This window comes from Eleginops maclovinus, chromosome 2 (genome assembly GCF_036324505.1).
Source record: "Eleginops maclovinus isolate JMC-PN-2008 ecotype Puerto Natales chromosome 2, JC_Emac_rtc_rv5, whole genome shotgun sequence".
Classification (NCBI taxonomy): domain Eukaryota; kingdom Metazoa; phylum Chordata; class Actinopteri; order Perciformes; family Eleginopidae; genus Eleginops; species Eleginops maclovinus.
The window spans coordinates 8,057,362-8,073,494 of NC_086350.1; the positions used below are offsets into that span (position 1 = coordinate 8,057,362).

At 43.2% G+C, this 16,133-nt stretch overlaps 1 protein-coding gene across 1 annotated transcript in view; it reads left to right on the forward strand.

Annotated features, from left to right (window-relative positions):
* Positions 1–16,133, forward strand: part of LOC134874309 (A disintegrin and metalloproteinase with thrombospondin motifs 20-like) — a 78,373-nt gene that overhangs the window by 25,236 nt on the left and 37,004 nt on the right. Inside the window, 6 exon segments of the mRNA XM_063898388.1 lie at positions 2,466–2,607; positions 3,253–3,357; positions 13,087–13,232; positions 13,406–13,587; positions 14,307–14,443; positions 14,803–14,920. Coding sequence (XP_063754458.1) covers positions 2,466–2,607; positions 3,253–3,357; positions 13,087–13,232; positions 13,406–13,587; positions 14,307–14,443; positions 14,803–14,920 — 830 coding nt within the window.

A 16,133-nucleotide genomic window follows, 5' to 3' on the forward strand; every position in this document is an offset into this window, starting at 1 on the left:
AGTGTTAGGCGACGCCTCGTATGAAGTTTTAAGGTTGTGCTTCACATAGTTTCCAGCCAGCGATGACCTCAGCATGGAGTGGTCGGAAAATTCAGCTGACAATGAGGAAATCATCATGAATCTGTTTATTATTTAGTCCAGTACATGTTGGATGTATTGAGTTTTTGAATGATTACAAAAACCAGGAGTGTGGTGCAAATTTGAGCATGCATTTGAGATAACAGTTGTTGACCATATGGGATCTATAACAAACGATGCAGGTTTGAAGAGAGTGTCTCAGTGTGGGAGTCGCAGCGGTGGGAAAGGCCCTTGAGAGAATTATCCAAGTGTTTTTGAAATCCGTCGCCAGCCAACAATGAAAAGCATTGATTCAAACGGCCACTTCTTCAGTGCCGCTCCTGCTCAGTGGGCTGACCTGGTCAAGTACATCAATGTTTTGACTGCCCATTCTCCCTGAAGAGCAAATACACTCTGCACTGCTCTCCAACCAGTTTAAAACAAAATGAAAGGCCATGCCACCTCTCAAACATCCCCCTTTTTCAAGAGGCAAAGGATCCCCCTCCTCCTTATCTCAGTGTTTAAGTAATAATGCACACTGAACCCCCGCACCTGAAAGCTGATGAAAAGCGTCCTGCTGTTGTGCAGGGTTATTATGTGTTAACCGTTACATAAAGCAACCATTCATTCCCTCTATGGAACTGTGCCAATATAAGCCTTAAAATCCAAATATAAAAGTAAAATGCAAATCTTTGACTGTTGCCACCCACTAATTGTTATGTTCGCTTGGTGTTGAAACCACATAATGATTACTCGTGAGCAAACCCTATCATTTTCCATTACATACCTCAAAAATTAGCCTAACCACTCCAAGAGCAACCACTCTTCAAAACTCCCATGTGAAATCATTTTTGAATACTTTTTTCAAGCTCCAATTTCCATAATAAAATCAAGACGGATCTTTTTGTTAGGTATGTTGCTCCAAATTCAACTAAACCACTTTCATTATTTAGTTCTATATCTCCGTGTACAGTAATCAAGACATGCTGTCAGAATCAACTCTCTGACATGACAACAAACTCTACAATGATGCATAGTGTCACTTCTTGTGAACAAACCCATCAATCTGACATACGAGTAGACTTCTTGCAGTGTTTGAGGAGGGAAACCCAGTATGGCCTACATGGAAACTATTATTGTTTAGTCTTTTATGACTAGCACACAACAGTCAACTATAAGTCATCTTATAAATAAACTCACTTTCAACTTTTCCAATGGCTGCCAGGTGTGTAATCTCCTCTGGTGCCAGAGAGGAATTGCCTCGCTGTCTCGAATCCACACAGCTGATATTCCTTAAAAAAAGAGTGGATGTTTAATTTAAAAAATGACCCCTTCTTCCTTTCCCTGTCTGTCTTGGTCTTAATAATCATTCCATAAGGTTCGAGAGCACCGATTAGACAGATGACCTACTGCTGAAAGATACTGTAATATGGGACTGTCTGTGTGATTCCTTGACAGGCTGCCCCAGTTTGTATTCACAGTGTCCTCCACTGTTGGTTTATCCTTCTCATACAATCATTCCCCTGCCACCCAGCGCTGTGTTCCTGCATATACTGACATTATGGCTGGAAATGAAAGGGGAAAGAAACAAAGTGACGTTAACTCGGTTTAATCCTGTGTAATTATGGGCCTGTCACATCAGCTGGTTCTGTATGAAACAGGTGTTTTAGCCGCCCAATCCCGGATTAAATTTGTCAGAGCCGTGCAGACATGTTGTTTAATTACACATCTATACATGTCACATCCGCCAGTTTTCTTTCTCGAAAAGTAAACAAAAAAAGAGAACTGTTTCTTTGAGGCTCGGCTCGCTCTGCTAACATGTTTGACTTTGGCTTTTCACAGGCGTAAAGGCTGAGGATTTTACATGCAGGCTGTTGGTGCATACATTCAGTCCAGCTGTGCTTTTGTTGTCTCTGTAACTGTGTCATGGTTCAGGGTGTGGCACAGCACAATATGTCATTATACTGCAATGCTGGCGCTGGCACAGATTTCTGTAACTTAATCAGGGAGCTTTATGGTTCCAAATTCTCGGATAAAAATGTTTTCAGCGTGCAGATCCTTTTCAGCCCATACCAAAATGCTGTTTTATTCACTCCATGGCGCCTGACTCCGGTTTCGTAGTGACAGCATTTACTAACGGGCCATTGAGGGGAAGTGGAATCAGTTTCCCGGTTAGGTAACTGTACAGACCACCCACAGGGGAAAACACATCTGAGGATGATCAGAACAGACATAGAAAAGTTTGTCATGCTCTTATGAAGGAGATGACATAAACAATACTGGAATATCTTAAAATTATAAATACCACAAAAGGTTCCCCTGTGCAATGTTGTCTGTACATGCACATGTGTCTGTTATGCATGGTTCTCTTTTTCAAATACTAAGCTCACATTCTTCCTTTTTTTTAGCACCGGGTATGGAGAGTGCCTTCTCGATGAGCCGGTGAGCAGGACGTACGAGCTGCCCACCCTGCTCCCAGGTCAAATCTACAACGCCAACAGGCAATGTGAATTGATGTTCGGACCCGGCTCCCAAATTTGCCCTTACATGGTAAGTTGGCATGCTGTCAAAGTGAAGAATTAAGACTTCAGGTGGAAGTAGATCTGAGATGGTGGTTATCTTCTAAGAACTACAGGAAAACATTTAGACATCTGAGCAGAGCAGTTATCCATGAAGGCGAACGGATATGAAACAGGAGTCAGTCATTTGCATTGATTTTATCAATACCCATTGTAATATACATGTACAGTGGGATGCATTTTATTTGTAAATTACCATATGTAATGTAAACCATGCTTTTTTAACGAAATGCAGAACAACTTTTAAGGAATGCATGGCCACCAATGAAAATAATTCATGCTTGGCCATTAAAACTCATCTTGCATTGTCTGGAAATCACCTGTACATACACATGTTTCAGTTCCTATCTATTTAGGCTAAAAAATAGTTTGAAGCGACCAACAACCACGTTTCTATCAGAAATCACGCAACCTTCCTCCAAAGAGAAAGATGGCATAACCAAAGGAAAAAAAAGTCTAATTCTGCTGTCTGCTCATTAAGTCAAAACTTATTTAGTAACTAGTCACATCATTTTTTTATTTGCATGTGTTGGAAGCTTGTGTTCTAACATTATAGGCATGCTCTGTTCCCGTTAAAGCATACTGATTGATTGCTAGTGCTCATGTTACTCCACAGAAACAGTGCAAGAGGCTGTGGTGTACCAGTGCAGAGGGGGACCATAAAGGGTGTCGCACACAGCACATGCCACTGGCTGATGGAACCGACTGTGGGCATGGAATGGTAAGTCAATCCACATGTGGATCTACGCTGCCTTATGAACAGATCATGAGCGTTTGATTTCCTATAATGTTCTTTTTAACTGACTCACAGATGTTTTAGTAGGTGCAGTGTCACAAGCTTGCTGGTACAGGCCTAAATCTTAATCCAATATTTTTTTAAATGACCACTTTAATGTTCAACATACAAAATGATTTAACTCCGATCTCTCCCATCAAGTTGATCGTATTTTCAAAGGGTATTCTGCCATTGCATCGACAACCTACACTATCCTCACACAGTAAAGCCGACACATTTACTATTAAAAGCAGAACAAAAAATGTTGTCTGTTCCCTAATCTGGATTGTTGTTAAAACTGGCCTCATTGCAATTTAAAGCAAATACATTACAGACTCAAGCCAAACCTCCCAAGCAGGGCTGCTTTGAATCCTGATGCCTTCTCCTTCTAGTTCACTTCCTGTACAAAGAAACAGGAATAATTTATCATGCATTACTCTCCTGCCTGCATTCTGGTTGCAGAAACCCATGTAAATGTGGTCAGGTGATGGCCCTAGTTAGAAACTTGAAGCTTTACCCTCAGTGTTGTTATGGGGCCCCAACCCCCATTAGCCTTCATGTTCTCCTCGCTCTGGGATGCTATGCTAATTAGGGCTGAGACGGCGGGTCAGTCACTGAGGATACATGGAAAGAGGGGCTGCAGAGGGAGGGGGGGTCAGAAAGAGAAAGAGAGTAAGACGAAATAAAAGAGAGACAGAGGGGCGAAAAAGAGGGAGAGAGTCTTGAGAGGGAAAGGTGAAGACGAAGGCCCTTTGAAAGAGGATGCCACCCGCCGTTCACAGTTGAGTCACCTTGTTGCGAACCCATGACCCTAAAACCTCTTTAAAAGGCGGGTGAGTGGGTCAGTGGTCAGGCCGTAACAGAGCCCAGGTTGAGGCCAGCCAGAGCTCTCACAAAAGACCTCACATCAGTGAAGCAGTGCAGGAGGCGGGAGGGGAGGAGGAAAGCGAGGAGGAGGTACAGGGGGATGAGGATGTGCTGGGCTGGTGTTTAGCATTCGGAGCATGCATGAGGGAGGGATAAAAAGAGAGAGAGAGGGAGGGTTCTCTCGTCTCCTTAACCTTCTGCCCTCCTGGACTCCTTGCAGTGTGGGCCCATGTAAGTCTTATATCCCTAATATCCTTTCATCTGGCTCCATCTCCCTCCTCACCATCTTAGGTCCTGGATCAGCCCTGTGTAGTGAGGAGAGGTTAACAGGGGATAGCTAACATCTTAATCCAACTACAACAACCACCCTGAACCTTAATGGTCCTGGGTGTCTCCCATACAGCTCTCAGTCTGGGTGGAGACTCAGTATGTTGCAGAAACCTCTTTGGAGACACGGTGTTGGTTTAATTACACAAAGTGGTCTGCTTTAATAAGCTACAAACCCTTAATCCAATTTTCGCTGACTTGGCTGATTACCATAGATGCCCTGTCTTTATTGGAACCCTGTAAACATTGATTTGTTCATTTAGAGGGTTAAAACCAGGTTAAATTTGTTTGAAAACTGTAAGGTATGTACAGTATATGCAACCATTTATATTAAGGACCGATTTAATACATGACATATAGTCATGTAAAGGCTGTACCAACACTTGTTTTACTTCTATCTACATTTAGCTGCATTTTAACCTGGCAATCTCAATGTCTCTTCATTCTCCAATTACTTAAAAGGTTTAATGAATCCATTGATTTGTTCATCCTCTGGGGAGCATGATTATACAATTTGTTTATTGTATTCCATCCAATAATTGGAGTTAGGATTCCATTAGGATTCCTCCTCTTGGGACTACCAATGTGTGTTTTACTGTCCATCCGTCCGATATTTATTGAGATATTTCAAACTGAACCAAAGCGTTGGACAAACTGACACAATGACCTGGCCAACCCTAGAGCCCTGAAAATCCAAATCTACTTTTAGTGTATCAAACACAAATGAATTTTCCTTATTTTCTGGTGTGTCTGAGTGGAGGCACCACCTTTTGTTTGCGGTGCTGAGGGCCCAGCTTCATCTTCATGCAGGGCGCTGTTTGAAGTTGTGTGAGTTGAAAGAGATTGGGACCCTGCACAGACACTCACCTGCCCACACAAGAGCTCTTTTATGTGGCATGTTGGTATGGTGTGTTTGTGCGAGTATGTTTGTGGGCCTCTGATAATCTTCAAACCTAGATGAATCTTCCTGATTGGTTAGTATTTGACTGCTCTTTCTTTGCATCGCTTGGTGCCTGTCTTGTGTTTGTCTACCGTTTCCTTGTGCCTTTTCCTAAACCTCCTTAATGCTCTGCATCTATAACACCTTCTCACCTCTTTGCTGACTCCTTTGTCATTCTTTCTTCAAAGAAGTCATGAGGTTCAGGTCTAAGGCTTTACAGGGTCGAGATCCTGGCTCTGAGGTGTTTGCAGAGCCCTGAGCGTGTATGTGTGTGTGAGGGGGGTAGTCAGATCTGGAGGATTACAGCTATGGCCTCTATGGGGGAAACTAGCAGCAGGTATTGTCTTAGCAGCCACAGCCCCCACCCCTTTAAAGATCTCTTTGAAAGCCTATCATTACACCAAAGCCTGCCATGTCACTCTAAGCGTTTACACGTGAAACGTCATCTCTCGTGAAAAGTACATTTTCTGGACGGCAAGCTGTCACCTCTTGCTTTGTCTACCCAGAGTTTTTGTTCTATCGGGTTACGAAACAAAGTTGTGACCGCATCGGGTAATTGAGGTCAGTGCCCAAAAAGTGGGAAAGAGGCACGTCCTCTAAATGAATAGTGAATAAAAAAAAATGTTTGTTTGTATACAGCTCAGCTGAAATAGGGCAACGGGCAGTGCAGGGTTCATGGGTAGTTTTCTCCCTCTTCTTCTATACTTCTTCCTCTCTCTCTTCTTACCTCCCTCCCTCCCTTGCTTCATCTCTGTTTCTCAACGGGCCCTCTCTCAGGGCGCCGGAGTGAGTAATGCGGTCACATGACCTTTGGCGGCGCGTCTGTCATCTGGTTCAGTGGGCCGTGCACTAACGAGGGCATCCCATCACTTGTTGTCTATAAATACCGCCACCACCCTCCCTCCCCTTCATCCTCTCTTCTGCTGCTCTTTCTCCCTTACTCCCCCCCACCCCCCTTTTCGGTCCCTCTCACTCTTCAAAGGACCGTGCCTGTGCGTCTGTGTGTGTCTGTTTGTGTGTGTATTTGGATTGTGTGTGTATGCATGCATGTAGAACTTGTGTGTGTGTTGCTTCTATATTCCTGCACATTTATCTGCACTTATTTTATGTGGAAGCACATGCCCGTGTGTGTGTGTGTGTGTGTGTGTGTGTGTGTGTGTGTGTGTGTGTGTGTGTGTGTGTGTGTGTGTGTGTGTGTGTGTGTGTGTGTGTGTGTGTGTGTGTGTGTGTGTGTGTGTGTGTGTGTGTGTGTGTGTGTGTGTGTGTGTGTGTGTGTGTGTGTGTGTGTTTGTGTGTGTGTGTGTGTGTAGATTAGGGGCCAGTCAGCACGGTCAATAGGAGTCTGTCAAGCTAAAGCCGGGGCCCGCTTAGCCCTGTATCCTCATCCCCATCATTTGAAGATCCCCGCGCTGCTTCTCACCACGTTGTTGCGCAGTGGGTGGCGGTAAGATAAAAGCAGCGGCGGAGCTTGAATAAACTGTGGTGTTTTATTGTCTAAGGTCTTATTGTTGTCACTTTTGTTAACTTTACTGTCAATTTAAATGTGACCTTGGCTGAATGCTCTCACTGCCTTTTTTAAATTTGTAGAAAAAATGAATATATTCACGTGTTCTTGCTTTCATTTGATGACTGCTTTTCTTTACGTAGAAAAAAACCCCAAAAGTTTCCTAATTGGCTTAACCTTTGTATTGTCTCCCCGTCAATTTTGCAACTTTTGTCCCCCCGGTATGGCTGTTTATAAAGCATATACTATAAATCATAACCCGAATCTGTTGCACCTTTTAGCCAGTTTCACTTTGTTGGTGTTTTTTGTTGCATATAGACTAAATAACCCCTACAGATATAAAACCATTTAGAAATAGGTCAAATTAAAAAAAAAAAACAGGAAGGTTAATAGGGGCTTAATTGAGTGTTCAGTGTAAATGAATAAATGGGAAGTTGGTTTTGATTTTTAGAGCATACCTCGAAAAAGAAAGACAACCTGCTTTGGTTTCAGCCAATTAGAGTGAAATAGTGAGCTCTTGAAAAGTGAAGCCGGGGCAGAATGGAGTCTTTTGGCGCGGGCAGTGAGTGTTGGCTGGAGCTTGCTGGCAGCCTGACAGACTTGTCGTACGATGCGAGGACGGGGTGTGTGTTTGTGTGTATGTGCTTGAGTGTTTGTGTGCCTGTACTGGAGCTTGGTATTGTGAGACTGGTGTCAGTGTCACTCTCTGTTAATCTCTGGATATTTGCAGGATGTTGCCACTTTGATTTGCCATCATCACAGACATATCTGTGGATTTGGGCTAACAAGAGGATTGTTGTTTTAGCGTTCATGTAGTTTGCTGATGGAATTACTGTGTCCAGCAGCCAGTGAGTGAGCCTTTCATTGCTGGCTGTGTAGAAGGAGGAAGAAGTATTTGACTGATTATACTGTAGGGGGGGGGGGGGGTTGGTAAAAAATACATTTTGAAGAGGAGATAAATTGACAGGAACTCCAAAAGAAAACCTCTGCCTGCTCATGAATAAAACAATACATACATGATTAGAGTAGAATATGAAATGCTTAAAGGTTTCCTATTATGCTCTTTTATGGCCTATGTTACAGGTCTCAAATATATAAAACAAACATTTCTCTGACGTGTTTTGCTCAAAATACCAAACAGATCTTGCATTTTAGCATGTCCGCTATCCCTCTGTTTCAGCCCGGATTTTGAAAGTGCTGATTCTTTGACTGTCGCTTTAAATTTGAGCTGAGCTGAAGCTGGCCACGTCACTTTGGAGCGTCATGATCTCTCTCTGTCTGAAGAGGGAAGTTTCTATCGGAGAAACTCAGCTACATGCTGCCGTGATTAAACGCCATATTATGTTCCAAATCAAATCAAGCATTATTTCTGAAACACTTCTCAGTGTTTACCACTAGAACAGTGACATTATGTATTATATACACAACAACTCAGTCCCTCCCGCAGACATCACAGACACACAGAGGTGCTGCGGAGGGGATTCAGCTCGCAACTGTATACGTGTCACGTGGGTGGGACGTTGCCAGGAGTTCAATGTAAAGCCAGCCCACATTTCCGTTATGACCTCATAACCGAAGCAAATCTGGATCAGCTCGTTTGTACTCCCGTTTTTAGTGATGTGGGTAAGGAGGAAAAGAGAGAGGGTTGTACTTTCTGATACTCTGTGAGTCTCCTTACACACCGGGGACACATATTGATGTATAAAAGACAGCACAAAGTGCATTTTGCATAATAGGGGACCTTTAAGTGCTAATCCTTTTATTTAATTTATTTTACTGCTCCCAAGTGGCGAATAAATTAATGCAGCTTTAAAACGATAATAGTGAATATCTGTAGAGAAGCGCAGTTTTTGATAGAATCACTAAAGGGAAACATTTCACATTAAACATTATTCCTCCATTGTACAAAATAATATTGATCAGGTTTACATTTTGAGTATTACAAGAGGTATTGACTGACTTTTGATCTTGACTTTGCATGTATTTCTCAGCAGTTGCACTGAGTAAAAGTGTGTGAATGGAACAACTGATTAGCAAAACTACTCATTCACTTTAATAACAACCTTGACACTTTATGGAACAAAAGGTGTGGGGCTAGGGAGTGGAAAAAGCAGGTTAGGAAACAAAGTAAGCAGATATAGTGAGAGGAGAGGTTGGTTGGGGTCACGGTTGCATCGTGTTGTCTCTCTGGCTCACCTTCCCCTCCCCCTTGTCAGTTGTCTTCTCCCTCTCTTCACACCTTGCCAACATAAATAAAAAAGGAAATATGGTACTAACATGGGAACACATGCACGCCTTGGCTGAAAAATGAACAAGTGTAAATCTTCAGCCTATAATAACAGCTGTCACTTGACTTATTACCAGTCCCCTGCCCCCCCAGAGAGTGCTCCACAGAGAATCCCTTACTACTGTTTAGCTTCAAGACTCTCCAATGCCTCCAGGTCAAGTTATTATTGTAGACATGAAAAAAGTGAGTGAAGACTTATTGAAAAGTCGACTTCGGTGGTCCTTGTTGCGCAACAGGTGATTCCAGATTAATCAGTTTTGGGGGGTTTGCAGTCGGTTTTAGGTTTGCATGTTGGAGAAGACTCATTAAAGAGACCAACAGGTTAAAGCCTAAGTGAACTCCGAACCCAGAGCCATGAGAAAAGACACCGCAACATGAAAGGTTAAAGCCTTTTGGAAACGGCCGTGTTAAAATGAAAGAGTGGAGGTCTTTTTAAATCAGTCCTCTGCCTTCTCATTCCTGCAGTGATGTATGGCTTGAGTTCAGAAATGAGGTGCTCTGTGCAACAGCTTCCTGGCAATTACAGGGCTCTCACTTCCAAACCAGCCCGCTGAGGAGCTCAGAGCAGATGCTGCTGTCCTAAGATACTATTCCCACTGCTGGTGTTCGCATGCTGCCGACTTCTCCCCGTTGGTGTTTGGCTGAGTCAGTTACACTTTACTTAATTGTTGGTGTGTGATGTGCGAGAGATAAAGGTGTTGTGTGTGCCTCCCTGTTTGCATCCCATGTGCATCTATATACAGTATGTGCATGTAAGCACATATGCACATGTCCTGGTAGGAGTTGGTGAGTCAGCGTGTGTCTCTGTGAAATTCCTAATTTGAAACACATGCAAGTCACAGCTGGACAGGTTTCTCTCACAAGACCTTCAAATGTCTCACCACATTCCCAATTGAGTGTAACTTTTGACAATCTTTCTCAGAGAGGTTGCGCCGGTGTCTTTTAATGCTTGTTTGAGCTTTGCCTTTCACCTCAGCGTTTTTCACTTTGGAAAGAGAGGCTAATTGGAATTGAGCGTGGCCCCCAGATGCCTCCAGACTCTGAGCAATCACTCTCACACTTAACACACATTCACACACCTACCCAAACCTACACACACACACACACACACACACACACACACACACACACACACACACACACACACACACACACACACACACACACACACACACACACACACACACACACAGTCATGTGCATGCTCACAGTCTTGAACACACACACATACATCATCACACACAGATGTTTTTTCCTTCCACTCCCCCCCTTTCCTTCTTTCTTCTTTTCACCCACATCACCTTTTCAAGCCAAACAAAACGGTTGTAAACACAGGGTGCCAGTGGGGGCAGTGGAATGCCTCAGAGGCTTACTCAGGCTTAGGTCCTCTTTGACAGACAGTCCGCCTTGTGTTTGACAGTTCCTCGGGTCCTGCCGCCTGGTTGCACTGTGGTGGTCCCTGCATGGCCCTTACGCTTTCCCATAAGGGGATAAGGGGGATGGGTGGCTGTGGAGAGGAGGTATATAAGGGATGCCCAGGTCCTATTTGACAGAGAGGTTGGGGGGAGGGAATGTGAGAGCTATAAAGGGAGGGAAACTCTTTGTTGTGTCAAAGAAAAATCCTAAAATGTGTTTCTTTGACAATACCATGAACTTAGATCTCTCGCTCGTTTGTCTTAAGGGCGTTGCTCAGTCAATAAGGACCAGCACCTGTTTGCCCTTTTCGTGGTGTGGAAGCCATTTCCTCTCATCCGGATGTTTTATCACATCTCTTCTAGTGATTTTTATTTGAATTGTTGTCTTAATCTCTAGTTTGTGCTCCAGCAAACTTCTCAGTTTGCATTTACAGTGGAGCCAGACAGGAAGAAAACTCAAACCAGGTCTGCATAATGGAAATGTTTGTGGTTTGTTTATTCCATACCCTGCAGCTGTTAACACCTGTCTGTCTTTGTGAAAGACTTTACACTCCATCATTAGACCCATAAGTGTGTAAAACACACATGCAAACTAGGCTAGGAAAGAAAAGAAAGCAGAGCCAATTTCTCTGTATGTTTACATGTGTTTGTGTGCATGACGTTGCACTTTGGCAGGTGCTGTTAGTGCTGTTATTGGTCAGATTGTCCATTGCCCAGGAGATGACTTTGATTGATGGCCTCTCTGTTTCTTAAGCGTAATTATGAAAAATCACAGAAGCGATCTCACATGGTTCTGTTCTCACGTCTCAAGGTTCTTTTTTTTAATCTTGAGTATTGGATGGCTTGTGGCGGAACGAGCGTGTGGCAGGTGGAAATTATAGTATTTTTTTTTATCATTTGTAAATACTTGGCAATGGAAGCAGCAACTTGTACGTCAATAACCCACAGGAAACAGTGGAAATGGACATACTAAGGTGTCAAAGCAGCATCCTCCTTGCCAGGTTATAGGTTTGAATCTGTGTGTCTGAAGACAGCTGAGCAGCAGAAGAGAATTTCTGATGCCAAGCCTGTAATGAACTTGGTTCCTCTTGTTATCACAACTCTAGAGTTTCCTTATCGCGGTGCCACTGCTCCCCATGCCTGTGTGCCCGGACGGCAGGGCTACGTACCAAGACAGACGCCGTCTTGTCCTGCATTCTTTCAGTTAACAGGACCCTTCGATATCTAAGTCACTGAGAAGGGGATTTGGTTACACACAAAGGGAAATGGGCCTGCTGTGCTTTGCTTATGAAAGCAGTTTCTAGCAGGTCTTGGCAACGGTCGGTTAGTGGGTACGCACTGTATGACACCAGGCGGCTTAACTTCTCCTTCTAAATATTTTTTTATATTCAGCAGTTACAAGGGGAGACAGTACAGACATATTAAGGACAAAACAGGAGGCTTCATTTCTATGTAAAGTGGATCTACTTTTAAAGATGTTAGGTGCTCACCTGATATACTGTACATGTTTCGGCTACAGAGCATCATGTTCACCATGGTTACGCCTTGATGAAACTTTACAGATCTGATCTTGGATGCCTTCCAGGGATTTGGAAGGTATCCATATGTAATTGTCTGTCTCAAAGGGTTCTGATTTTGAAACATTTCTCATGACATGTGTTGGATGTTTAACACAATTTTAGTTGCGTCTGCTTATATACTCTTTATTGGCATTGTGATTTTGTGCAACAAAAGGGCTAGGAAACAGTTATGTTTCACTCATATTTGAACCCCTTTGAGTCTCAACCTGCCTTTGTTTGCATTACATTAAAACTCACTATAGACTTCCAGCTTGTGTTGATAAAATACATTTTTCTCATCATACTTTTTTTGATAAGAACATATTGCTTTGGAAACACTCCAAAACCTTTGATAAGTACAGAGCAGGAACTTTTGACTTAGCTCCTCATAAAAAGAAAACCTGACAGCCCCAAAAACAGATCATTCATTTGTTTTACATCCAGAAAGTATTGTGGCACATACTGTACATTTCAGTTTCTCTCATTGACACCCTCTGCCTTTAACCGTCTTCCACTCTATTTTTGTCTTTATCCGTGCCGCTCCCTCCCTCTCCCATTTCTCTTTGGACAGCTGGAGGAGTTGGACGGGTTCCTTGAGTGTAAACAAAAGCTGAATTAGGATTTCTTTATAAAATATAGCTTGAGATCTAAATGGAGGATTAAGAAGGCAAAGAGGAACACCACTCCCAGCTGCGCCTGCACTAATTCTGCGGTGTGTGTTTGTCTTCAGGTCTGCAGGAGTTACATGTCTTTTTTTTGTGTCTGTTCTCATGCAGTACTGCAGACACGGGATGTGTGTGAACAAGGAGTTGGACCTGCATCCAGTCCATGGGGAGTGGGGTCTTTGGGGGCCCTACAGTGTTTGCTCCAGGTCCTGTGGTGGAGGTACTCGGAGCAACACCAGAGACTGCAACAAGCCTGAGTAAGAACAAATCAGAGCAATTACAGACATGTAAATATGTGTCAGACTCGAGTAAGAGGAAAAACATGCCTGAATAAGAAGTCATAAATGCAAACTGTTGGTTTGCACCAGTCAAACAATAGCAAACATGATTTTTAAATTGAAATCAACTCATGTTTCCTGTCTTACTCTAGGCCGAGAAATGGCGGGAAGTTCTGTGTGGGTCGCAGGATGAAGTTCCGCTCTTGCAACACTGAGCCATGTCCGAGAGGAAGGAAAGATTTCCGCGAAGAGCAGTGCTCTCAGTTTGACGGCAAGCACTTCAACATCAACGGTCTACCTCCCGCCGTCCGTTGGGTCCCCAAGTACAGTGGCAGTGAGTATACCGATGTTGTCCTTGAGTGTGCAAATGGAATTTCCTGTTGTTACTCAATCAAAGATGGATACTTTTAACATACAACTATACAATGTAGTTTGAAGCCAGTTTGATGCTTTTAACTTAAATGGTGTGTTTAGCCCAATTGTAGTGTCTCTATAGCTACATGTGAATATAATTGCAATACATAAAGGATAAAAGATGTGAGAGAGATTGCACATCTGAGTGCATATTTAGCTTACCCAGAGCTGCGTATGGTAAACCTCGAGTTGACACTAAACAACATTAAAGCAACACACAGCCCTTCCATATGAACCTCCTGGCAGCGCTCCCTGATGCAGCAGTATCTCATTCCTCCCCGGGATGGCCTGCCCAGCTACATGAGATTACCATCTGGCGAACACCACCATGTCTAAGTTACTGCGAGCGATTCATTCATTTATTTGATTCTATACAAGCAAACAGGCCAGGCCCCGTGCCAGTGCGCTGTCAGATACAAAGCGATTCTTCCAAACCATAGATCAAATTTTGGCAATTCTAGCAACAGCCCCCTGACCTTTGCAAATAATAGTGAGAAGATCACAAATATGTTTTGTTTTGTTTCATCGGCACATGCAAGTCATCACTAGGCGTTTCATCTTTTAGGTTTTTATTAATCTCATTAACTTAATGAGCTCTACACCAACATTTTCCATAGTTTGTTTTCCTACTCCATACAGTACTAATGAAGGATCGCTGTAAGCTCTTCTGCCGGGTTGCTGGGACTACAGCCTACTATCAGCTGAAGGACCGCGTCATCGACGGCACGCCGTGTGGGCCAGACACTTACGACATCTGTGTTCAAGGCCTCTGCAGGGTATGGTGATCTCATGCATATACACACCAACACAAGCTTCCACATAAACTTCAGCTTAGCTTACCTTATTTTCGTACTAACTCGATATGTAGCAGTGTCAGATTTATATTTTCGGCTGTGATTGAGGAAAACAAACTTAATACTCTCGGCTCTCTCCCACTTTTTTTTTTATTATTGCAAATGATACATTTTTTTGTGCAGTTTCCAAATCATAAACATGTGCGTTTGCCGGGTCCGTTGTGTCCATATGACACACTGCTTACAAATATGTAGTTCAAAACATTCGAACTAATCAGTGTGTTACATTACATCACCGTAAATCACAAGTGTTTACTTTCTCTTCATCTTTGCCAATTCAGCAAGCCGGCTGCGACCACGTTCTCAACTCGAAGGCCAGGAATGACAAGTGCGGAGTATGTGGCGGGGACAACTCCTCGTGTAAAACTTTGGCAGGGACCTTCAACGATGCTCAGTATGGTGAGTCCAGCTGCTCCGATTACATGTACAGTACACTAATAGCTGTCTGTCTTCAAAAAAAGGTGTTGCTATTAAACATACTGGGTGTCGTTAGCTTCTGCAGATGAATTATGATATGTCTGAAATGCAGCAAACATAGAGGGGCTAAGAAAGACTTCAGTCCCATGGGGCTGCACTGCTGACACGCAAGATGCAGGTATTTGGTGCTGATTTCATGCCTGGTCATGGTTAAACATATTAAGCTTGATTTTCAGCAACAATACGTGCTTCAGACAAACAAAAAAATGCAGCCTTCCCTGTTTCACTGATTAAAACAGTAATCATACTCTGTCTGATTTTCGATAGCAAACACAAACCTTACTTCACCCCTTTGAACTGTCCTTCTTAATCCGGCGCTGCAATGTGGGCCAACTTCTGATTGCATCCAATTCGTTTTTTTGTCTGGGCATCAGAAGCAGCAGAAGCATTAGCATAGAAGCTCCGGGTGTGGCCCGCATCATGTTTACTCATTAGTTTGGCGCTGAACGTTAACGTCTCCATCCCTCTGCTTTCTTTCTGCACTCTGTTGGCTGCTGGGGGTACAGGGTTTGAGGGCTGTATTGAACCAAACCAGGCACGGAGGTTGGCCCTGGAAATTTGGCTGGACATTAATAAAGAGAACAGGAGTGGGAGTGCAGCCCAGGCAGGATATCCCTCTGCTGCTGTGTATAGGCCTGTCTTTCTGTTTTTCATCCTTTTTCTTTCTTTCGTTCCATTATCTCCTTCACCAGACTAGAAGAACAAATTTTAAGGTCAACTGAGGGTGTTTTTTTGTCTGAATTAAGTTGTTTTGTACCAGTTAATGTTTTTTGTCCTTTCAACTTGTATGCCTTATATTACATTCTGCAGCTGTGCAAGGGCTGTCTGTTGACGTCCTGTTTATTATTTGTATTTTTTGGTAGGTCTCTCTCTATGTAGGTGAGAACTTGAAGCTGTGCATGGGGGAGGGGACTTAATAATATGTTTCTTCTTCTTCTTTACTTGAAGCTAAAGCATTGAAAGCTTAAAATCGAAATTGAACTTGGATGTTAAATATCTCCTGTTTTGCAATGGAAACATAATCCAACCACAGTAATAATTATACAAGCAGATGTTTGTCTTCAACGCAGTCAGTCAGAATCGTTTCACAACATCAGGGTGAGCATGTGACGCCTTTTTTTCCTCTGCAGGCTAT